Source organism: Anabrus simplex, chromosome 1, assembly GCF_040414725.1.
Source record: "Anabrus simplex isolate iqAnaSimp1 chromosome 1, ASM4041472v1, whole genome shotgun sequence".
In the NCBI taxonomy this organism is placed as follows: Eukaryota; Metazoa; Arthropoda; class Insecta; order Orthoptera; family Tettigoniidae; genus Anabrus; species Anabrus simplex.
Genome location: NC_090265.1, coordinates 389,763,991 through 389,790,757, shown reverse-complemented (window position 1 = coordinate 389,790,757; position 26,767 = coordinate 389,763,991). Strand labels below are relative to the sequence as shown.

At 39.8% G+C, this 26,767-nt stretch overlaps 1 protein-coding gene across 7 annotated transcripts in view; it reads right to left on the bottom strand.

The window, feature by feature from the left end:
• The window catches only part of Ogdh (oxoglutarate dehydrogenase Nc73EF), a 314,890-nt gene extending 291,281 nt beyond the window's left edge, over positions 1–23,609 (bottom strand). For 5 of the 7 annotated variants that reach the window (XM_067134984.2, XM_067134980.2, XM_067134986.2 and 2 more), the window contains exons 1-3: positions 23,557–23,609; positions 22,479–22,748; positions 12,294–12,512 (exon numbers count right to left, since the gene is read on the bottom strand). In XM_067134984.2, coding sequence (XP_066991085.1) covers positions 12,294–12,512; positions 22,479–22,724 — 465 coding nt within the window. In that variant the 5' untranslated portion in view covers positions 22,725–22,748; positions 23,557–23,609. Of the gene's footprint in view, positions 1–12,293; positions 12,513–22,478; positions 22,749–23,508; positions 23,527–23,556 lie in introns of those variants that run through there. The other 2 variants (XM_067134982.2, XM_067134981.2) reach the window with 2 other exon arrangements.
• Positions 23,610–26,767: the final 3,158 nt, after the last annotated feature.

The following is a 26,767-nucleotide window of genomic DNA, read 5'->3' as shown; positions in this document are numbered from 1 at the left end:
CTGGAAATAAGTGGATGAAGGAAGTCAGAGAAGACTGGGAGACTATTGACACAAAGGAAAAATATCCACTGATGACAGTACAGGATAGGTCCAAATACAGAAAGCTTGTGGAATGTCACAGATGGAAGGACACCAGGATCCAGATCACGGAAGCATAGAGAAAGAGGAGGAATGAGAGAAAGAAGACATGCCGAAAAAGTCAATCATGATCCTCAGGGGTCATAACGTACCAAACAGAAATGGCCCTGAAAAACCTGTTACTACTTTCAAATACTGATCTGAAGAATTTGCAAGCAAAGCACAAAATTTACATTGAGCCATATCTGTAGTTCCATCAGATGCTAACCAAGGCAGTTCCTTAAACCGCTCTGCTTTGAATTTTCTTTCACCTGGTTGTAGGCCTACTACAACTGTTACATTTCTCACTTCAGGTATAACTTCATTTACATGTTGTCTTGCTGACATACTGAAAGCCTAACTCCTGTGCTGATTTTGAAAGAACCAGTCGCATTTTCTGCATCTTTGTTTCCTCCTAATACACGCTTAATATGTATAGGAGTTGTGAAGAATTGTGTCAAATTAGCTTGGTATGACCAGTCACCACACACGGGTTTCTTATCGAGTCTCACGTTCAAAGACTAGTACAATATTAAACGTCTGCTCAAACACAAGTTTTATGATTTAAAGGACTCAGTCCTTCAAAGTGGAAACATCACCTATCACACTGACTAATAACAAACAAATTAAGGTTGTTAATAAACTTAAATATCTTGGAGAGATAACAACTTGGAACTTAAAAGAGAAAATATCAGTTGAAAATAGAATTACCAAATTAAAACAAGCACAACACATTACTTGGCCAACCTACAAGAAGAAATCTCTCTCGATAAATGCAAAATTTAAACACTACAACTCCGTTATTAAGCCTGAAGCAACCTATGCTAGTGAAACCTTATTCAATTTGAATACGAAATCAACTACAGATAAATTACAGAAAACAGATAGACGAATCATTAGAACAATTCTGAACAAAAAACACCAAGTAGATGGACAATGGCGATTACCGAAAATGAAACTGTATACCAGGAGACTGAGTCTATAATAGATACAATGCGGAAAAGAAGAGTTGCTTTTTACTGTCACATATCACGACTACCAGAGATTAGGATACTCAAACATTTATTCAACTACTTCTGGAAAAGTAAAACTAAAAATCACTGGTACAAAGAAGTCCAAGAAGATTTAAATGAATTAGGCTTGACAATTCAACAAACTGAAAACAAAGAAGAGAAGAGGATCCTGAGAAATAACGACGTGAGACTTAAACTGAAGACCTATACACGCAAACAGTATAACATAACTGACAAAGAACGGGCAGCCAGCTCAGAGAGAGTCTTTGGTGCTGAAACAGATAACGGCCAACTGCGTTATGCATGTCCACTATCGCTATCATCAATGCTAAGTCTTACGTTCATGAATATACAAGAAGCAGTCAAATGAAAACTGAACACCCGCCATACACACATTCCGCACAAAAGGTGGCTACACTGTTGCTGCATATCGATACTGCCATCGCTGTGGTAGAACTGCCAGTGACAACTCACAGTGAACGGAGTTGTTGGGTTACTTCCAGTGACAACTCACAGGTGAATGGAGTTGTCGGGTTGTCTTTGTTGTTGCACGGACTGGTCTAGTGTTCGTCCAGCTGTAGAAATGGAGGCAAGCAAAGAAGAGCAGAGAAGTGTGATTCATTTTCTGGTGACTGAGGGTGCTGGAGTACATGGAACTCATCACGTATCTGCTGTGTATGGCAAACACTGCATGTCCATGATGAGTGTGCATGAGTGGCATAGGAAATACCGAGAAGGGCGCACATCACTGCAAAACAATGCACGCCCAGGACAGGCCCATCAAGCCGTTACTCCTAATGTGATAGGACGGACTGACGGCCTTATCAATCACAGAGGAAAAAATTTGTGCAGGCCAGCATTAGCCATGGATCCATGCATATCCATATCAAGGATCACTTGCATTTCCGCAAAATCTGTACACAGTGGGTTCCGCATCAACTGACAGAGGGACAAATGACTGACAGAATGGCATCATGTCTGAGTCATCTGCAGTGGTACCGTGAGGAAGAATATGCGTTTCTGTCCCGTTTTGTCACAGAGGTCAAAACATGGTCCCATATCGGAATATCTTCTGATCGCTGAGATATCCATAAAGCAAAGCTTTAGGTCCAGCAGCCAATGTAGTTGCTATCTTGGTACCACCGAGGGGTCACATGTAGGGCAATTTAAAGTTATACCCACGGACGTACAAGAATGACAACCCCAATAGGGCAAGAGATATAGATTGCCTGTTCGACAAACGGCTCCCGTAAGTAGGGCATGTAAAAAATCTCTCATGACATACGTGGAGTCTACCCGACCAAAACTAAATAAAACTGACAGATTGTGCAAGAGAAATCCAGTTTACTCTTCTTTCTAGTAGAGTAAAATGGATCATCAAATTGACATACAAGCAGCCTAGATGGCGTCAGGTGAAAGTACCTGCACATTATTGCCAAAAAAAAAGTGGTGAAATTCCATCAGTATTTTACATTCAAATTTAAATTCACATAATTTTCCTTCCACTATTTTTTTTTTTTTTAGGGTGTATATGAAAGAAAAAAAAAGTGGGAAAATTACCTGAGTAAATACAGTAGTGTTCTTCTACAAAACCAATCTGTTTGCCATGTGGTTTTTAAGGGTCTAGCACCAAAGTTCATCCACTACAAGCACGTTATGTTGCCCTGACACCCAGAGGTTCTTAGTAAAGCTTGCAATATGCAGTCTGGCTTTGCCATGTACGAGAATGAACTAGGGATCCGAATCATATCCAGAAGGCATAAAAAAAATCCCAGTACTTATATGGTTTAGCCCGGGAAAACTTCTTGATAGAGAATTTAAGACTACAAATGCCTCTATAGTGAACTCCGGCATACGAGGAACCGTTACAAGAACTACAAGAGAAAAGGGACTCGATCGAGGAATGCTTTTACAGTACAGACGCACTGATAAGGATTGGATGAAAGAGGAATACGAGTTGAGACATTTGGTGACGCTTTGCAATACACGGCTTTCACCACCGTATCTGTGCCAAGAAATCCTACCACCGGGCCAGACAGGAATGTGTATTGTGCAATGAACAGTGTGATACATATCACGTAATGAAGAACAAGAACAGAACAGTCTCTCTGAATCAATTTTGCTCTGAACAAAGTCCTCCTTGAGTGAATTGTAATTTACTTGATGTAATATGCAAATTTTGCATACTGTACGCAATAAAATTTATTATTTTTTTAATTTCATTGTATTTTGCTATTTGCTTTATGTCGCACCGACACAGATAGGTCTTATGGCGACGATGCCCACGAAAGGCCTAGGAATGAGAAGGAAGTGGCTGTGGCCTTAATTAAGGTACAGCCTGGTGTGAAAATGGGAAACCACGGAAAACCATCTTCAGGGCTGCCGACAGTGGGATTCGAACCCACTATCTCCCGGATGCGAGCTCACAGCTACGCGCTCCTAACCGCACAGCCAACTCGCCTGGTAAAAATTTATTATTAAAAAACTACATTTATATCTAAATTCTATATACACTTAAATTAATTACCGCACGTGTATCTTGAATTTGTAGAATAAGTTACATGGTGCCTGCAATTGTAGGCAAGTTGAGAAAACTTTCAACCTGGCATTTCAAGGGTTCAGAGACATCAACTGTATGTTCAACAGACCAAGGCTGGAGTCAAGATATTCTAACTTCACTAATCTGTAGTCTCAGTCAGTCAGTCAGTCAGTCACTCAGTCTAAATTTAAAATATTCCTTCTAGAACTATAATTTTCAGTATACTTCATTAAAATTTGCGTAGGTTTGAACTTTTCATGAATGTAGGGTGCTCAACCATAACTCTCTAGCAGAGCTTCACCAGTCAATGTGTTTAACAGATCGCTTTGGACACCCATGTTGATTTTAACCTTGATTTATATATTAACACATTGGTGACTGGGTCTAAAAGGAGGCTACTACCCCCTGTTGATCGAATAATTCAAGCCTGCAAGAACAAATTTAAACTGTTGCCCTGAAACTCATGACACGTGAAAATTATTCTGGATCATCATCATTTCCCAACTCCAGTTTCCCGGGTGTGGTGTACAAGCCCTCGCCATCTTCTGTCTTCATACATCTTCTGTTCCAGTACATCCACTTGTATCCTCTCTCCTCCACATCTGATCTTACAGTCTCTATCCAATGTTTTCTTGGTGTTCCCTGTGGTCTTCTTCCTACGAGATTAAGGTCAAAATATTTTCTGTCAGGTCTTTCCCTGTTCATCCTCATTATGTGCCCATACCACCGAAGTCTGCGTTTCTTTATGACACTGGTAATAGGAACCTCAATACCAGCTATTTTCCTATTCATTTCACTTCTGATCTTGTCCTTTCTGGTAGTTTGGTTCATGGTCTAATGAATCCCATTTCAGTTGCTTGGATTCTACTGAAGTCTTTGTTTAGTAGGGTACATGTCTCTAAACTGTACGTGAGGACTGGTACGAAATAAGTGTGGTACATGATTGTTTTCACTTTTTGTGGTATTTTGCAGTCCCAGAGAAGATTTCTGACTAGACTGTAGAAGTTTGATGCTTTCTGTGTCCTGCTGAGTATTTCCTGCCTAACAGTGTTGTCTTTTGAGATTGTGCTTCCAAGGTACTTGAAGTGGGAAGCTGATTCGATTTTTGCTCCTTCCAGAAATATATTTGAACTTGTTCCTTCCCTGCTGATAGTCAGTTCCACTGTCTTTGTTTTGCTCATCTTCAGTCCAAAATTTCTGAATGTGTTGTTCCATTCATTAAGTTTCTTCTGAACTTCAGCTTCTGTCTCTCCCCATAAAAGCTCATCATCAGCAAATACCAGGGTGTTTGGTTCACTGTCCATTTTCTTGATAGATTTGATGACCTTATCCATTACTATTACGAACAGGAATGGTGACAGTGCACTTTTTTGTTGGACACCCCTCTTTGTTTCAAACCATTTTGATTGTCCGTTGCTTCAGCCTTTATTTCTAAGGAGTTAACAACTGCTGTCATTGCACTTATTGCGAAAACATATCATCCCGATGTTTGTTTACATCAGTCGGAGTTATGAGGAGACCTCAGACTTGCTCAAGATTGACTTGTTCATGCGTGCAAATTCTAAGTTCCCATGGAGGGAATTAGATATTTTTTCCCCAATAGAGCATGTCAAAAAACAGATCAGATGCAAGGCTTTTCAGGCGTTTGCTGTATTAACCAGCGTTTCGTCTTAGCGAGGAATAGATATGGAAGATGACCGGTTGCATTCAATATAAACGCTGTAGTAGTGTGTATAAACATTGATAACGTATAAAAACTAACATGCCCAAATTTGCCTGTAATAACGGATGAATCAGTAAAAGGGTTCTCATTGTACCCGAAGGATATTGCACAGATTAATATATGAATTCTCGAAGGTTATAGTAACAATGTCATTAAAACAGGGGTCTTCTTCTACTACAGCGACCGCGGTCGGATGTGTATCCAAGTCCGACATATCACTTTAGCCCCAAGTGCCCATGCTCTATATTCCTCTTCTGCCTTGAATCATCCTTAGCAAGCTTATAACGTCTTTTCATAGGTTCTTAATGTCCCATACCCAAAACAAATAGAAATAAATATTTGAGAATTTTCCTTTTCCATAACGCTGAATGCGGGTTTTGCCATATTATGAATTACGTTAAATTGAATATAAAATTGAATTGCTCTTACGGAATAGTTTTCGGGACTGGAATTTCTTTTGTTAAATGCAGGTTTAGGCTAAATCCAGACCACGCAAAATCAAGGTTATACTGTATGCGAGTGATTCTGACAGTGCTTTTGATCCTTCTATGTCGAATCGTGACAACAACCTCATGTTTTGGAATACAGCAGTGACTGAGATGCACACAAGCTGAGTATAGATAGCACATGCAGTATTTAGTAGGTTTCAGGAGAAAGCACACCTTTTCCCAGAAATTGTTGCCTGTCTTAAATTGCACCATCACAGATTATTTGCACAGCGACAGCAATAAAATGGAGATATCTACATACCCTACACACTATACTGTAGTTAAAAACTTTGTACTGTTTGTGCTGAAGATTACTCTAGTGTTAAAATGCTGTCAGTCCACTTATTTCAAAAACATGCTCTTCCAATGTTTGTTTACACCAATTGAAGTTGTAAGGCATTATTAATTGACGTCAACAGCACCTCTGAATATAAACACTGGAGAGGATTGTATGAATATTGATAACGAAAAAACTAACACGCCCAAATTTGCCTGTAATTAATATCGGATGAATCGGAGAAATGGTTTTCATGGTAACCAAAGGATACTGCACAGATTAATACTTGAACGGTATAATAATATTGTCATTACAATAATAGTAATAATAATAATAATAATAATAATAATAATTGTACCGGGCGGTACACCTCTACGACGCAAGTTCAAATCTTGCTCCAATTGAAACTCCTCTACAGGAGAAGCTCGGAACTTTAAAAACTGAACTAACTCTACTGTTTATCAGAAGATGTCACTGGGTGTTTTTGATTTGCTTTTGTTTTTCATTAATCAAGAAGTGTGGGCAGACTCTAACAGAGTTCTCTACCTAGAACTATGATAACGCACTCTGGTGTAAAGGAATGTACCTTCTGGGAGAAATGTTGTATTCATAAGTTTTGTCCTTACTAAATTTTGTTCAGCAGTTTGTGGGTTGGCAACATTAATCGTTTCTTTCCGCCTGTTTTGAATTTAGCCAATCAGTAATTTCTGTAATGAATTTTCCTCCAATCATTGCTTTCTTCTTCGAATTTCCATGTGTAATTATTAGTCAACCAATAAAAATTGACGGGGTGTGTCTACTCATTCTTGAAAGGTCTCGAATTTTCCACGAGGGTATAAAAAGATTTTCTTGTCTCCGGGCCACTCGTATAACATCTAACTCAGTGTGTGAATATGTAGCAGGGGATGGGCGCCTCCTTCAGACAGCAGTTCTTCAACAAGGTAATGGCCTTTTAACATCTTTATTTCTTGCTAGCTCAGCAGTCTAACTCTCGGGGAGGGTTCGAAACCTTTAATATGTAACCCATCTCTTTAAAATGTAAATTCCTTTTCAGTCTATGTAAAAACTACAAATCTCTTTTACTGTAAAGCGGGGATATAGAGTGCTTTACCCTCTCGAGCTCCCCTTCATATTTGAAATTGAGGTGACTACGTTTTCATAACCGTTTCTTCTCTTCCTTAATGTATTAAAGTATTCTCATACGAGTCACCGCCCTAGCTTGGGATTAGCCCCTGTGTATCGCCCTAGAGCCACTTAGGTTTTAAAATGTGTATTTAGGAGTGCAAGCTCACGCCTCCAGTCCTTTCTGTACTTTGGGCCAGTAACTTAACCTGATGTTTTGTTTTCTTCATGCGAAGGCCCTGTAGGTTGGGTATTAAATACCCCTGTTTCTTTGTGTGCCTTGAGGGCAGATAGAAGTGAAGTTTGTTGTGGCCTTTGATAGGCTTGTAAAATTGAGAGCAGGTCTGCTCTTTCTGGTATTATTAAGCGGGAGCAAGAGCTCCAGGTAATTAAGGGTTTTCTGCCCTTTGGTATTTTGTGATTGTGAGCTGAGAGCTCAAGGATTGATGAATTTGGGCCCGTAGCCCAGAATTTGTAAAGACCACTTAACTGGTGCTTTTCTTGTAAAGCGGCATTGTACCTGATTTTCTTTGTTATTTCCCCTAGTGGAAACTGGTTAAATTTTTCTCTAATCTTGGACTTCTTGATTGTGTACCTGATTTAACTTGTTATTTGTTGTACGCTCAAAATTCTATGTTACCATTGTTAAGTTTTAAAAATATAACCTTTATTGAAATTTTAATTCATCGTTCGAACTTGTAGTTAGACCCATTCCAGCCCGCACCTTCTTTCACCTCTGACTTCCACGGATAACTCCGTAACAATAATAATAATAATAATAATAATAATAATAATAATAATAATAATAATAATGTTATTTGCTTTACGTCCCACCAACTACTCTTTCGGTCTTCGGAGACGCCGAGGTGACGGAATTTAGTCCCGTGGGAGTTCTTTTACGTGCCAGTAAATCTACCGACACGAGGCTGACGTATTTGAGCACCTTCAAATACCACCGGACTGAGCCAGGATCGAACCTGCCACGTTGGGGTCAGAAAGTCATTACAATGGGATTCTTTCATACTGTACTACAGCGGCCACAGTCGGATGTGTATTCGAGCCTGACATCTCACTTTAGTGCTAAGCGGCCACATTCTAAATTCTTCCTCTGCCCTGAATCCTCCTCAGCAAGCTTATGACATCTTTTTCATAGATTCTTAATGTTCCATAACCATAAATAGAAATAAATGCTTGAAAATGTTAACATTTCCTTAAGCTAAATGCAGGTTTTGCCTTAATGTGAATTATGTTAAATCAAATATAAAATTGCACTGTTCCTATGGAATAATTGTCAAGACTTGAGATTTATTCCGTTAATTGCGTGTTTATGCTAAATCGATAACCAAAATCAGAGTTATACTGTATGTTTGTCTTAACTCATTGGCATATACTGACGGCTCCCAACCATGCAACTGTTCGCAGAACATAACGTAGCCTGACGACTCGCAACCGTGGAGCCGAGCACGAGTAGCTTTGCGCACATATTTCAGACCGGGTACTCTGGTTTGCCCTGTCCTCTTTCATTTTAGCAATTCTCTCCAACATGATTTCATCTGTCAGTCATTAATCATTGCCCCAGTGGAGTGTAACAGACTTCGGCAGCCAGCAGAATTCCTATCCTCGCAACTAGATGGGGGTCTTCAATCATTCCATTCCTGACCCGGTCGAATGATTGGAAACTGTGTGGATTTTCATTTTTCCAAATAAGAAAACTGTAATAACTAACATAGTTCTCATGAACTGTGATTAGCATAAATTAAATACTAATCGTGGGCATGCATAAGAGTAGAAAATCAATATGCCAATGGGTTATACAGGGTTGCCAACAAATAGGTTTTTCAAAGTGGTTTGAAATATTAAGAAATTGCAAGCTTGAAGCTGCGTGACTAACTGCAAGGCCACTTTACAATATATAACTTGTGTGGTGAAATTCCTTAAGTAACAAGATGAAATGAAAAGGAAGTTTGCTACTAGGATAATTTTCTACTGGGTGTGAAAATGAGAAAATAATATCTTAACAAGAAACAAGATTCAAAATTTTCAGTAAACTACGAGGACTGCATTGATGTTTCACTGGTCTTTCCATGTGATTTGTGATTTGGAAGCGATATCATATTTGACAGTACTACTATGGAGAAACAACGTCTATAGGTTTGAATTTCACGACTTGCTCCATTTGGGATGTGGAAGATTCTCAATGTTCCTAAAAAAATTCTAAACAGAAAACAAGGTATCTCCTAAGAATGAGTTGCAAAAATATTTATATACAGTAAAACCTCACTAAGACGTTTCTGCAGGGGGACAACAAAAATGAACGTGTTAAAGCAACAAAACGTACTACTGAATATACTAATAAAAACTACCAACAGAGATGTGGAAACACAAGATACGATTTTTTTCCGACATGGGAACATCTGAACATTAAAATAAGAATAATACTTAACACCACCTTTCCAATACTTATCTTTCCTTATATTTAGGAAAAGTTAACACCACCTTTCCAATACTTATCTTTCCTTATATTTAGGAAAAGGAAAGATAAGTATTGGAAAGGTGGTGTTAACTATTATTCTTATTGTAATGTTCATATTCTGATGTCCAATAGGTCTACAATGAGATTTATTACTTGTAATGGGAGCTTTTTACACCATGTATCCATGGGTACAGTGAAAACTACATCTATCGCTTCTAAAGATGAGAGGAAAGTATTAAAAGGTGTGAAAAACATGAGAACAAATATGAAAACCTTTTCTGCTGGGGCTTATAAAATAACAAGTGCACTGAAAGGTGTGAAGAACACCAAACAACAAATATGAAAACATATGCACAGGGGACAATAAAAATATCCAATTATTAATGCAGATCACACTTGTTGTAAAACAAATGTCAGTAGAAGCCTTTTATTTCAGAGGAGTGGGTTATTAAACATTATTTTCTGGTCACACTCTTAGACAATGAATTGGAGGTTACACTCGTCCATATGCAACCGGGAGGAATCAGGAGGAATGACTTTGACTGCCAGTTTGAAGAACTTTGACCAAGTCAAATGATCGAGACGAAACTCAAAGGTGCGAGTTCAACATTCGCAACCTCTGCATGCTTAAAATGAGGATGCCAGTCCACTTCCTGAAAGATTTTAATTTTGTCTTCATTAGCAAGGAATTTCACAACATTTTGCATATCCATAACTAGGCTATCACAAGACAAATATGCACCACACTAGTCAATTTCACATAATTATATTCCTAATCCAGATATAGGCTACCATATCACGCGAAAAAAACTTCACTGTACCACTCAACACAAAATAACTTTCTAACTTCTGAATGGAACGCAAAATATAAGACAAATAAGACTCGCTGTGTTATTCAGCAATCTTGCTGCTAACCGGCAAGCAAAACTGAACATTCCTGAGGCTAACAGCTTGCTCCCCGAACATGCAACTTATCCTGTGAAGTTCAGGAATTTTAAAGCCTTTTTCCGTTATCATGCAACTGTGGCGACCGATCCTACCCAAGATGAAAATCACGTTTGTTTCACAAGGGATGACAAAATTTTCAGGGCTAGTAAAAATGTGATCGTACTAAGTGGTAATTACAAGTGGTACTAAATGGTAATAACAAAAATTTGTGATGCAATAAGCGAGGTATTTTTATATAGATTTAATACGACGAGAATCGGTACTTCAAATTAACGATGTGCTTAGCAAGAAAATGTGTTAATGAGGAACGCATTAACAAGGTTTCACTGTACTAAGCTACTAACACTAGTGGTACAATGCTGAACACTTTCAAGAATACGGTCTACTAGCAGAATTAAAAAGTAACTGAACTTTCACTTTTTCTGCCTTGCTATGTAAGCAACTTTCCTGCCTCATCTGCACCAAGTATAGACTATGATCTCAGAGGTAAATCATAATTTGAGATGTTTTTCAGAGCGAAAAATTCCTCCACAAAGCTATTACCCAGAATACTTGCTTTCAATAGTTTTCTTAATTGTGGGAGATACAAAAGCAAAATAGCTGTCCTTTCACGAGACGTATGTTAACCATATGATATACCGTATTTGCGCGAATAATTCCCGCACATTTTTTTTTAAAAAGATGCACGAAATTGGGGTGCGGGTTTTACTTCCATCAAATATTGGCGCCTTTTTTTTTTTTTTTTTTTTTTTTTTTTTTTTTTTTTTTTTTTTTTTTTCAAAATGAGCCTCCCGAAAGTTAGGGTGCATGAATTATTCGCGTAAATACAGTATGTATATATACATAAGATATTGCCATCAAACCTTAATCTTCACTGCATTTTAAAAATATGATCAATTGTTTAAATGGAACCAATTGTGAAAAATTACCATCCTAAGGGCTAAGTTTTATTTCTGGACCAGGTGAAAGTAATCAAAATTTGCCGAAAATAAATATAAAGACTCATTCTAGGAACAATAGAGCAGTGTAACAAAACCAAGAATGTCATTACACACCCAAAGTAAAATACACAAAGGTTAGTGAAATTCAATTACTGTCCACTAGGTGGAGATGTCGAAAGCTTCAGTGGAGTTTAGTGATTTTGACCGGTAACTATTCTTCATAGGCAACATCGATATTGGAGCTCTCAGCCATATTCACTTTTTGGTGGTTAGAACAACAGGACTTCTACATTCTACACATGTTTAAAGATCAGTACTTGCATCAGCTACAAATAGTCAGTACTGAATACAGCAGCATCTATAACAAACATCATTAAGTATTCAAGTGTATTATTCCAAATTTCAGATTAATTAAGATAGTTTATCACAGTTGCTAGTAGAGTCCCTTCCTCAAAACTAAGCATTACAGTTCATGAGTATGGCTTTCCAGCAAAGAGCTTAGAGATCGAAGTAAGTTTATCTGTGAAGAAAAGTGTCCTGGAAAATATATATTCACACCTCTTTGAAACAATTACACGATTTAATATTTTCAGAAAATCAAATACACCTATAAACAAAAAAAATGTAAAAGAAAGGTGAAGGAAAACACTACCTGATATGATCGAATAATAGCTTGCACAGCCAAATGGTCATCAATAACTTTCTCATTGATCTGGCCTCCTAGAGCAGGGGCTGATGACCCTCCTATGTACGGTGCTAGGCTAGTAATGGGTACTTGATTTTTTGCCGGTATGCCCAAGGATGGCGGGGGCTGGTAGGCCTGCCCAGGAGCTGCACCCGCAGAACTGTTGCGAAAAAATGTATCCCATGACTGGAAAAGAAAGCATTTCGTATTCATTTTACAAAGCAATTAAATAGATCAATGGCAACAAACCAATGGAGAGAAAAATTAAATCCAATTCCTATCCCTTTAACTTACAAAGGCACTGCACTCCTTAGACAAGTGATGCTTCTCAACAAACACCAAGGTACCTCCCAAGAATGGGTTGCAAAAATACATTCATATACTAAGCTAAAAGAGACATTATTACAATAGTGGTACAATGTTGAGCACTTGCAAAAGTGTGATATGCCAGCAGAGCCAAAAGGAAACCAAACTTCGACTGGTTTTGCCTTATTATGTTGGCAACTTCTCTCCCTCAACTGCATGGAGTATAGCCTACGGTCCTGGCCAGAAAGGAAAAGTTCTTCTCGAAGTGTTCTTCAATTCCGGGGAATGGTACATTTCCAATTCATTCATCAAGCACGAATGTCACTAAGGAGACGTATCTTACCATGGGTGCTGACAGAATTACTTGTAGTTCCAGAGAGTCTAGGGGGAGTGGAGGAGAGCAGGTAAGGTTCATGGAAATGTTTAAATTTTGAGGTCTTAAAATAAAGTTTAAAAAAATGTTGTACTGTATTGTAAAGGTAGAGTCACTCAATTATTAAGACCTTATTCTTGTTGCAAAAGCTCTATACTTCAAATAGGACGTTTTCAACACTTAATGGGAAGGAATTCAAGATATGTACATGGAACATGAAGTCTTATGTTTCAAGCTGGAAAAATTCTCAATGACATGCAGGAAATGATGTGGCTCAGGACTGATATAATGTGTATAATGACATGAGCACACTCCTCTTCATACACTCACTGTCTTTATACCCAAAATGTATTGATTTGCCACGAATGTTGCTTGGCACCATGTCTTCCAAAATAAGGGACCACAGAAAGATGCGTAATACCGTAGCCGGCGTTCATTACCACACTCCAAGCGGGACAAATTTTTCCGTAACAGCCATTGCAGTCTAATTTAGCGTTGTCGCAAAAATGTAAATATCTGAAAATTTCTTCAAACCAATTGCGCGACATTACTGTGCTTAACCCAAATGATGCACATCTTCAGCATTTTCCCAGTATATTCTTGTCCTATCCACCACATTGTAACCGAAAAGAAACACTGCAGAGAATAACCAAAATTCAGTTTTGTTGAACGAAAATGACGTACTGCCTTTCTTAACAGAGTACTGAACTGTGCTCTGAATGATACAGTCAAGTTCTTCATCCTCAAAGAAGAGTTCAAATTATTCAGTTCGAGAATAATCTTTATTTAAGAAGTTCAGTCGAGTAAACTCTGTTCTTGGCTTGTTCACAATGTCGCTCTTTTCCCCCACCGACATTGTTTTGGTTTTGCTTTTGCATGATTAGATATGATTGGGCCTGAATTCTCATTATGTAGTTTTTGTTTCTTACATTTAGGTTGCCCATCATCGGAATAACTTAAAGACGTACACGGTACTGGTCTAGCTGCTTCTTCACTAACATGACTCGCTTCATTTTCACTCAATACACCATCTCGCACATCATTTCCAATTAGTTTTGTACACACTAGTTCAGCACCAGCCTGAAGCCGATTGCCAGAGAGAATGTTTATATCACCACATGACTCATCACCCTAGCTATCCACTCCACTATGAAAAGCATTTTCAGATGGTTCTATGTAATATATAAGCATCTAGGATGTCTTCAGTATACTAACGATCTGCTCAACAGTCAATCAGAGGGCGAGTTGACTGTGCAGTTGGAGTGCGCAGCTGTGAGCTTGCATTAGGGAGATAGTGGGTTCAAACCCTACTGTCGGCAGCCCTGAAGATGGTTTTCTGTGGTTTCCCATTTTCACACCAAGCAAATGCTGGGGCTGTACCTTAATTAAGGCCATGGCCGCTTCCTTTTAGGCCTTTTCTATCCCACCGTTGCCATAAGACCACTCCGCGCCGGTGCAACGCAAAACAAATTGTACAAAATTAAATTTAAAAAACCAATCCATCTGAGAAGAATAAATGAAAACTTTATATCAGTCGTGAGGTGATCCCACTCACGCCCACTGTTGACATATGTCAAGGAAATTTTGTGCTATGGTAGAGAAAAACAACGATCAATATACCACAAATGAATTTAAAATCTGTTAAAGACACATTTCATTACAACATTTAACAGAATAGTCCAATTTTACTAAGAAAAGTAAGAACATGATAATCCAATAATACCACAATAGAAGAGTCATTCTCTTGACTGTATACGGAACAATATTTCACACACAGCCACTTGATAAGATGTGAAACTGAGTCTCTCTTGTTTTTGTGCTGTGCAGTAAGAATCAAACGCAATGCTGCAGTTCTCTTATGTACTGTAGACAATGCACCTCAAATATATTCTTCCTGTTCATCGATATAAGATTGACAATATTCATATATTCATGGTGACAAAGCCGACAGTGGGCACATATGGGTTAATTAATGTTATTCTTTATCAATTTTATTTTCTTTTAAGAGTTACGTACCTAATTGTTCTCTTGGCTTTTATTTAATTTAATTTCTCTTTCATATCTTCTAAAAAAAATTTTTGTTTTACTAGGGGCTTTACGTTGCACCGACACAGATAGGTCTTATGGCGACGAAGGGATAGGAAAGGCCTAGGAGTTGGAAGGAAGCGGCCGTGGCCTTAGTTAAGGTACAGCCCCAGCATTTGCCTGGTGTGAAAATGGTATCTTCTAAAATAGTTTGTTTAGAGTGTTACTCTTATATACCTATCTCTCCCGGATGCTAATGGTCAAAAGCTTGATATGAATACATATCGAAAGGTTATTGTTGCTGTTATTATTATTATAGTTTTAAACAAAAGAGATTTACCTTGATGGAAATCATTTATTTGTAATACCCGAGATTTAATGTTTTATATTTTTTCGCCGACCAAGTAACCGAATTGCCTGTTGCTCAACACCCTGCAGTCAGACATCAGTACTTGAAGACTTTTTTTTCCTAGTTGCTTCACGTCGCACCAACACGGATAGGTCTTATGACGACGATGGGACAGGAAAGGCCTAGGAATAGGAAGGAAGCGGCCGTGGCCTTAATTAAGGTACAGCCCCAGCATTTGCCTCGTGTGAAAATGGGAAACCACGGAAAACCATTTTCAGGGCTGCCGACATTGGAGTTTGAACCCACTATCTCCCGGATGCGAACTCACAGCTGCGCACTCCTAACCGCATGGCCAACTCGCCTGGTTACTTAAAGACTAGAAAGATGCAAAGTAATCCTAAATACGATCATAATAATCCAAAACAAAGTTCTAAGAAACAATGAGAAAAAAAATGGGAGACATTACAATTACGAGGTAGCTAAATACCAACTTGATAACAAAAAGACAAAAAATTGCCCGTAAAGTAATGGAGGAAAATGAACAAGCGTCAACCTTGCAAAATTCCAATGCCAAGAATAACAGAACATGTTGAAAATACATTGGGTAATACCAATATAGTTGGTCCATTACTGCACATTATAAATTTTCCAGCCAACTCATTCCTGGTTGCCAGTGTTTAGCCCCAGTGTGGTAAATTGGGCTCATCAGTTGGTAAATAGCACACCTACCACGAGGCATGGGTAGTGTATACCGTGGAGGCCAATGCATAGGCTACTTGGAGCCACCGGCAGTGCCAATGCACTATGAGAGACTGTCTTATTTTCAAAAACTGATGCCTGCCTGGCCTTTATTAAAGGATTTCAAAGAAATTGGATATTTATTGAACATCTGCCTTGGTAAGTTATTCCAATCCCTAACTCCCCTTTATAAAAACTACACCGAGATCTAATAATGTTGGTATAGTGACGTCCCGTTGGTCCTTGTAAAGCTGTCACAGTGTTATGTCCATCTGATGGCCAGGCAGGCATCAATTTTGGAAATGAGACAAAGTCTCTCACAGTGCATTGGCACTGCCGATGCCTCCAATTAGCTTACGCAGTGGCCTCCACGGTATGCACTAGCCATGCGTCTTGGTGGGTGTGCTATTTACCAAATGATGAGCCCAGTTTAGCACACTGGGGCGAAACGCTGGCAACCAGGAATGAGTTAGCTGGAAAATTTATAATGTCCAATAATGGACCAACTACATTGGTATTATAAATTTACTCATTCGGGACAAATATTTCAGGTTCCCTATGGGAATAAACATCTATGTCATCTGATGGCCAGGTAGGCATCAATTTTTTGAAATGGGACAGTCTCTCATAGTGCATTGGCACTGCCAGTGGCTCCAATTAGCCTACGCATTGGTCTCCATGGTGTGCACTAGCCATGTGTCTTGGTGGGTATGGTATTTACCAACTGATGAGCCCAATTTTGCACACTGGGGCAAAACACTGGCAACCAGGAATGAGTTTGCTGGAAAATTTATAATGTCCAATAACGGACCAACTACATTGGTATTATAAATTTACTCATTCGGGACAAATATTTCAGATTCCCTATTGGAATCAACATCTATGTCATGAATCTAAGTTTACCAGACCGAGGCTTGGGTCCTTGTTGTAAAATTGGTTGGCTGGTTCAATGGTTATAGATGACAGCACAGTGTAAATTACACACAAAGAATTTAAATAACAGAAGGATCTATCCTTCCTGATGTCAAAGAGGTATAAACATCACAATCAAGATTTTTGAGGGTTGGTTCCTTGTTGCATAACACTGTCCAATTTATAATTATTATGTTAAGAAACCAAATATAATAAACATTATCGCAATTTCCAAGAGTGCTGGAAACATCTGTTTAATTCAAATATTAGCTTTTCAAGGCATTTTGCAATTTTGCCGACTTAATACTAAAACAGAAAAAATTGCATTACCAGTCTTGATAATGATACACTAATTAACACAAACACAATAACACTATAAATACACTGCCTGACAAAAATAGTTAAGCACCCAGAAGGAGTGATCTAATATTATTCCATTTCGGTATACATGCATACCATTGATGTGTGAGTAAATGATTAGATTTACAAGGATCTGTAATGTGTAGAAAACCCACCAGGGTGCATTCATGATGGCACCATCCTGTTGTTCATAAGTTGTTACCAGTCAACTGTTGTGAGTCAGACAGTTAAGCAAGACGTGCAGAGAGGATTATGTACAGTACGCAGCACCCGCAATGCCTCGCAGATGCAATAGACATCCTATCCACCAACTGACAGCATTTGACAGAGGCCGCATTGTGGGACTGCAAGAGGCTGGTTGGTCGTATCGTACAATTGCCAGGCATGTGGGCAATTCATATGTCACAGTGGCCCAATGTTCGACTCGATGGGTACATGAGGGCACCCAATCACATCGTGCAGGTTTGGGTCGACCAAGGAACACCACCCCGAGCGAGGACCGCCATATGGTGCGCCGAGCATTGTGGGATCCCATAACTTCGGCACCCACCATCTGCGAACCTGTACTGGAGACCCTACAACAGCCTGCAAGTTCCTCCACAGTGTCTCGATGACTCGCATCTGCCGGATTGGGGTCCTACCACCCCATGCGTCGGTTGCCATTGACACCAGAACACCAATGCCTGCATTTGCAGTGGTGCCTTGTCCGGGAGGCACGGACAGAGGAATGGCGTCGCATCATGTTCATTGACGAGTTCCACTTCTCCATAACTCCAATGACCATCGTGTGAGGGTTCAGCGGCTTCGAGGGCAGAGGGCAGATCCTGCCCATATTGTGGAAAGACACACAGGCGTAATACCTGGCATCATGGAGTGGGGAGCCATAAGATATGCATTCAGGTCACCTCTAATAGTCTTTGGCAGACTTTGACGGCACAGCGATACATCACAGATATTCTGCGTCCGCACGTCCTACCCCTTATGGCACAGCACCCTGGGACAGAGTTCCAACAAGATAATGCGCATTCACACACAGCACGTCTATGGACTGCCTAGAGCATGCTGAAGTCCCCCCAGTGGCCAGCAAGATCCCCGGACCTCTCCATCATTGAACACCTCTGGGATGACGTTGGAAGGGGACTCCGTCCCAGCACCAACCTGCAGGATCTGGAGGGACAGCTGCAACAACTGTGGACGAACTTGCCTCAGGAGAGGATCAAAGGGCTGCTTGACACCATTCCGAACAGCATAACGGCATGCATTGCAGCCAGGTGGAATGCGACACTCTACTGACCTGGCGCCAACATTCCACCTGGAACTGCCAACGGCCTTGTCTCATTCTATATTGTAATCAGTTCAATAAAGGCAATGGTCTTTCAGCATATGTAGTTCCATTCACTTTCAACCACTCCTTCTGGGTGCCTAACTTTTTTTGTCAGGCAGTGTATTTAAGCAGATTCCAAAAACACAGTATACAGATGATGATATCGCTCAAAGCTGACACTGTTATATAGCCTAGCCACATGTGCTAGCCTATGGTATACTAATTGACTACGTAGGACTAGGACCGCGCCCGCCTCACGGAGCTTTATAAGACAGAGGGGATTGGAAAAGGGAGAGTGCATGTCTAGCTAGGATTGGCTTAAATGGGAGGTGTGTACTGGTTGCCATAGTAACTGCCACTCCTTACTACCATGCTGAGAGCTGTCAGAACACGCACAATGTTTTAACGGCACTATAGGTTGCAACAACAATGCAAACTTGGCAACCAACTGAACATTTTGAATCAACATTAGGGCCCTGCAACTAAAGTTATGATGTGTGTAGCTTAAAATTACATTTCCAGAGCCTGTCTATCATTAATGTGGTGTTCAACAACAGCCTAGCAAGGCACACAAGATCTTCCAGCCCTATTTTCTTCACAGTATAATGAATGGTATTTTGGACCATAATACAAGGCCATATACAGTACAATACCCATGTTTCGATACGTTACAGGATGCCTTACCTATGCCCGTGGTGTGTGGTGTAGTACAAGGTAAAACTTTGCTCTAACCAGTACAGACTAATAGTCTTGTCCAGGCCCTATCCTACCCAGTACAAACCAATGGTGTTTCCACAGGAAGCTAGAGTCCGCAGGCTGCTTCGCGGCTTCTAACCTGCTTGTCTACATATCACAGATCATCCAGGCATTGCAGCTCCATCCCGTGGGCTTAGCTCCTAATAGAGAGGTTAGCAGCCTCGTGCACCGCTCACACACATCCCTCGCAAGAAAGCCACAAGATGTAAACAAAGTAAAATTGTTTCACGCGTATGTGTATGTGGTGAAAGTTTAGTAGTGTGGGCAGAAGTACTGATCTGGTTAGGCTAGGGTCTAAACAAGACCACTGGTCTGTACTGGTTAGGGTAGGGTCTGGACAAGACAACCGGTCTGTACTGGTTAGGGTAGAGTCTGGACAAGACCATGGGTCTGTACTGGTTAGGGTAGGGTCTGGACAAGACCACAGACCCCAAAGCGGCTTTCGGCCTCTAACTTCCTGTAGAAACACCATTGGTCTATACTGGTTAGGGTAGCTTTGTGCTTTTATTCTGCCCGATTTGGTAACAGAATCTAACGGGCACCAGGAAATGTTCTCTGCAGTGCCTACGTGCTGCTGCGTAAGGGAGCATCAGCGGTTTAGTTGGCAGCACAGTCTCATATCTGTCTTGTTCACTCGCTGACAGGCCAAGAACAACACATAGCAATAAAGGGAAGGCCACACACGTGAGCTGTGGGTTGTCGAAATAGTCAGTGTGTATTGTTTAAAGCGAATGTTCAGATAGATTATTAGAATAGTGCAACAGTATACAAGCGGTAATGTGTACTACTGAAGAGAGAGCTTTTTTTGGTGGAAGGCGATCTGTTTACAGAAAATATAAAACTAACATTTCAGGCGCGGTTTCCTAATTCTAAGTATCCAAACCAGGATACCATTCGGGATTCGATAAGTAAATTTTGTGTGCTTGGCTCAGTTCATGATGTACCAGGAACAGGCAGGCCTACGCTTTTAACAGACTAAAAACGATTGATGAACTTAAAGTTAATATCATTACTTATGGTGCAGTCCATTATGCAAGAAACTTAGTAAAAGTCTTCAACAATATGTGTAGACGTGTTGAAATTTGTCTTCGAACACAAGGACAACACTTCCAGCATCTGTTATGAACTACTGTGGTGAGTATAAAGTTTACTGTTAGTTGTTTGTTTTGTTTTAATACAAGCGGCAGCAGCCGTGCTGCAAACTTAACTGCTCATGCCACCTCACGCAGCAGCAGGTAGGCGCAGCGGAGAACATTTCCTGGTGCCCTGTAGTTATTATAATTGACGGAAATGGATCCACATGCGACTTTATGTTGGCCAATACGAATGGAAGTTGCTACTTCGGCAATGGAAAATGGCGTGTATTGCTCTTTATTAAGTTATAAATGTACATGTACTTCTGGGAGTGAGACGGTGGGTTCTTGGACATCACAAAGAACACATCTCTCCTCTGACACTCATTTCAAGTAAGACTTTATTAATTTCTACTTTGTTAGAATGTTAGAAACCGAAGGTACTACGGGGTAAATTTTTGCCCATACTGACAAAGTGCGATGCAAATTGCAAAGCCACTCGCTCAAAGAGACACATTCAAAGGAAAGTTTACTAAGAATCGTATTTTTTATAACCCAGCTGTATATATGGGATGATGATGATTATTATTATTACTATTATTATTATTATTATTTATTTATTATTAGTATTTCTTCAGCTCGGCTGTCATCTTATTTGTAATGTTATATTAAGTGGAAATTAATGAAATCTTACTCGGAGAGCATCTCAGAAGAGAGATGTGTTCATAGTGTGAAGTGGCACGTGATCTCGTTCCCGTCAGTAATGTAAATCATAATCCGTTACCAACCCCAACCAATGGTCTTGCCCAGGTCCTAACCTAACCCTCCGCACGGCAGGAACCAGTTCAGACCAATCGTGTTTCCACATAAAACTAAAGGCCGAGGGCCACTTCGCAGCTTCTAACCTGTAGGCTTACACCCCCAGACCCCCTTTGCTTGTCCCTCCAGCTATAGATACACCACTCACTCATTAGTTCCTAAGTACGGAGGTTGTCAGCACTGAGTACAGTTTGACAACATCTTTCCCGAGAAGGCCGCGAGCATGTAAACAAACGACAATCGTTGTGCGGGCGTGGAAATCTTGATATGTAGGATGCTATAAGGTTTGTTTTATCACCTATTCAATACATATAAATATTATAAATTAGGAATTTATTATTGATTCCACTTGAGACATGTTTCGCCCTTCATTGAGGGCATCATCAGTCAAATTATCACCTCAAGGCAAAAAATCAGGTACCTGGTTAGTAGTTGACATGTACAAATTAATACATATTATTAATACACATACAAAAATTAAGTATGGGAAATAGTTGTACAAAAGTGATGGTTGAACATATAGGTTTATAGATGAGAAATCAGCACCAATGCGTAAAATTAAAATAGTAGAGTTCGGCAGTGGTGCTCTGGAGAACAGTTGACGCAGTCATAGGAAAATATAAAGTTTAAAGATATTTACATTATAACAATTAAGGGAGAAAAGGTGTAGTGTTCGGCGTCAATGTTTGTAACCAAAAATTAATGTCAAAGGTTGGTAACTATACAGTATTTACATTGTTGAATTGAACAGTTGAGATAAAGTTTTAAAAATATTTACATTATAACATTCAGCGTAAATGTTTGTAATAAAAAATAATGTCAATGGTTGGTAACTATATAGTAATTACATTATCTAATTGAACAGTTAAGATTTACAATTATATACATAATTACACAAGAGCAGCTTGGTGCGCAAGAATAAAAAATTCTAGTACCAAGTGCGTCCTGATGTTTTAGAGGTTGGAAGAAGGAATTAGCATTGACATTTCAGAAATATGTAGAGCGGTTTATTTTAGTTAAAATCACCGGGGGTAGGGAAATATCACTTGCGAAATCTTGATAGCCGGGCTGAATTAAAAATTATTATTATATACATTTCTAACGCTAGTATACTTACCACATGCACACTCTTCGGGTCCGCCAGCCATGCATTGTACATATCTTCAACATAGGCTGAAGAACTGCCATTTAGAAATGGTTCAGCAGCTAACGACGAACTATAATGTCTTGTACTGGAAACTGTAATAGCAGATGCTGTCTTGCTTGACTTCAGTAGCCATGAGGCAAAAGATTCAGGAGCGATGTGAGGAACTAATGGTGCCAATGGCACAAGATTGTTCAAAACTGTTCGTGCTCGATGCATGTTTCACTCGATTTCAGCAACTATCTAGTAAAATATAGAACAAAAAAATATAACCACACTGAAATGTTTATCTGGGTTCTAATTAATCTTTAAATAAAATATCAGGATTCACTTTACACTCCACATAACACCGAGCTGTTCATCAAATATTTGTTCATAAAATGAATGGCATACTTTAAAACACTTCACCAGTTGGCAGTACTCCAACTTATTTATAGGAAAGACCAACATCACTTGGACGTTTGCTACGGCTCACTGAATCCTACCAAATTTTCCATATAGAATAAATGAGAAACATAGTAAATCCATACAAAGGCAACACCCTAACAGCAGTTTTCATCCTATCAACCGCAATCTATAAACTTTGTCCCATTGCATACAACAAAACAACATTATCCATCGATATACACGTACAATAATTCCCCGACAATGCGCAATCATTCACACCTGATTTCGACTTACGCAATAAACTAAAATTAACTATAATCAAACCCGCCTCCAAAAATACACCCACATATTCCTACTAAACAAGATTTCAATATTTTGTGCACATTGTGCATGATTAACCATTCATTGAGTAGTGACAATGGAAATGTCTAAAATTAGATTACACCTTAAAGATTAACTGCATCCATATGAAGTGCAAATGCAACGATCGATAAAATTGGCACAGGTTCTTGCGTAATTCGGGACAAAACCCTCATAAAAATCAGACATGACATAAAATAAATAACATTTTCTAATGACTGGACACTACGTTGCAGCGTAATCGAAAAATACTCACAAATCTCACTAAGATAAAACGCTATAAATTAACCTAGTTATCACAGACCTCTTGGGAGCAGCTCGGGAGTTGCCACCATTTATAGCACCTCTTCAAGGAACTTCTACCGAAATACATATCCTCCCAACATAACCAACATTAAAAAACAATTTTACCTACAAAAGATATATTCTTCATCTAATCAAGACGACGATTTCACAATTGATGGGGAAAAACAACAGTGGTGAGCAAAAGAGAAAGCCCTACTGAAACTAAACCATCAAAACACAACAACTATTAAACCATCCACTCAGACTGGCTGATTATACTGAACTGCATTTAAGCAGTAGCCCAGGTGAAAGATTTCCTATCTTTACTTTCCTAGACATCCTTAATTGATTTTATATAAAATGGAATTTTATCGAACATCCCTTTTGCTGAGTTAATCCAAGCCCTAACACCCAACGAGCTAGAATAACATAGAGGTGGAAGCGCTATCTGAATGAAGCTAATATAACGAACGTCCGCCATGTTTCCTGGGGTCACACAAGCAAGGGGGTTTGGCCCCAGAATGACAAAAAGTATACAAATTACGCATTTTAGAATAACTAGGGGAGAATTGAAAACTGTTTCAGAAAGCTTAAAGCATTGAAAATCATAGACTGCGAATACCGCCACTTCATCATATTGCGGCACGAGGCCAACATCACGATCAGTTGATTATAGGGTAGTTCGAAATCATCGCACAGTGACATACGAATAGGCCTCGAAATCGTAACAAGAGCGTTACCCTGCTTGGGTGTTGTGGTTAAGTTTAAATTACAATAAAAACCGTGGACATAAATATTTATAACAGAAAGCCTTAAAATGATAGGAACCTACAATATATCACAACCTCATTCTGATCATATATTAAAAATTATTGCATCCCCATGACTACTTCACTTTCTTAATCTGTTTACCCTCCAAGGTTGGATTTTTTCTCACGGACTCAGTGAGGGATCCCACCTCTACCCCCTCAAGGGCAGTGTTCTGGAGCGCGAGACTTTGGGTCGGTGATACAACCGGGAGGGGTGGAGGGAGGGACAGTACCTCGCCCAGGCGGCCGCACTTGCTATGCTGAACAGGGGCCTCGTGGAGGGATGGGAAGATTGGAATGGATAAACAAGGAAAACGGAAGGAAGCGGCCGTGCCTTAAGTTAGGTACCAGCGCGGCATTTGCCTGAAGGGGAAATTGGAAACCACGGAAAACCACTTCGAGGATGGCTTTTGTAGAAGTGGAACCCACCTCAACTCAGATGACCTCCCGAGGCGGAGTGGAACCTGTTCCAGCCCTCGTGCCTCTTTTCAAACTTCATGGCAGAGCCGGGAATCGAACGCGGGCTTCCGGGGTTGTCAGCTACTCAAGCTAACTATTACACTACAGAGACAGCCCATGAATACTGTACCATTATAACTGTTTAATGTAATTATTTATTATAATACAGGAGGCATATCAAGTTTTTTTCATTACCATATCATACTGGAATTAGTAGCCGAAAAGGTAACCAAGAAAGTTGCCCATTATGAAGTGTATCCCAGTTTTAAATACCAAGGCAACTGATATCTACAATAAAGGCGGCATAAATTTCACAAATAGCAGTAAAATACTGTATTTACCATACTTGGTGTATGTTTGACCGAAATAGGTGACTTTTCGTAGTTGTTTCCTTGCTGGTGGGCGCTCAATTTTCTTTGTTGTAAATGTGAATGAAAGTTAAATACGGTAGGAACGGCATTAGCCAGTAATCATTTGTTTCATAGATGCACTTATCTCCGAAATGTATAGAGCATAAGCGACTGTACTGAGTGGGATACCATTTATCTGTTTTCGTCCTCACAACGCATTGTTCCGTTAATTCCTTGTTCTTTAAAGGAAATCTGAAACATAATCGGACAAATCATTACCGCACCTATCTGTACTTTCACTGTGTAAACAATAAAATGGGTTTAATTACAAACAGACATTACAAAAAAGAATCTCGGCTTTAATTCGTAATTCTTAAAACACAATATATCCTTGATTTTATTACTCCGGTTAGTACAACCGTACGCTGAGCATACGGGTGGCATTCTTGAAAGTGAGAATCTTTTCACTTCTTAAAACTTACGAAAATTTAGGAACTTAAATTGGCATGCACGAAATCCCTGTCACCACAACACATGCTCTCGCACCAATTCGTTTTATTTTGACGACCGTTAACATGGCTGCCCCTTATCAACTTGCTTCCGCAGGGAGCGCTGATGTCAGGCATACAGCCCCTCTATGTTATTCTAGCTCGTTGCTTACTCCCCTTCCTATAAACAAATATTTCACGTCAGCGTTTTCCGGGCTTGTAGGCCGTGGTCCAGGAGTGACTGAAGGTCCCGACGTTTCACCGAAAGACTGCGTTCGGCATTGTCAAGGGTTCCGACTGGCTTCGATAGCAGCAAAGCTCTCAGTGGAATGAAGTGCTGTTGTAATTCCACCTCATTATATATTTAAAGAAATATTATAAGGATGTCAAAATATCTGTTAAAATTAGAGTGGAAGAATTGGTAAACTCTCATCAATCGAATAAGGGTGTTAGGTTTATTATCACAGAATCAATACTGCAACCTTAAGTGTGGCCGCGCTTCGTAGATGACACATTTGTGGTCTGGAGCCACGGGAAGGATATTACAGTTGTTTCTACAGCATCTGAATAGTATTATCACGAATATCCAGTTCAGTATGGAGATAGAAAACGAGGAAAAGCTCCCTTTCCTCGATTTTCTGGTAATGAAGACGGCCGATTTAAACTTGGGACACACAGTACACCCCAAGCCGACCCACACAGACCACCATCTTCAGAAGACGTCCAAACACCACCCACGACAAAAATACGGAGTGATTAAGACGCTAGCCGACAGTGCTAAGAGAATTTGTCAACATCAGCACTTAAACGAGGAAATCAGCCACATCAATAGGGCCCTACTCGCTAACGGGTACAGTCATAAAGATATCCAGCGAGCACAACATTCCAGGCGTACAGCAACCAAGAAGAAAGAAGAGGAGCTGCCGGCAGCTAAAGCCTTTCTGTCGTATATTGAGAAAATAACTGACAGAATAGGGTTGCTACTGGAGTCACATGTGGTTAAAACCATATACAGGCCGACGAAGAAAATCCAGGAACCGCCTAGGTCTGCTAAAGACAACAACCATCCTATATCCATTGTTGGATGCGCTTGTGAACGGTCGGCTGTCGAGAGAGCTCTTGCA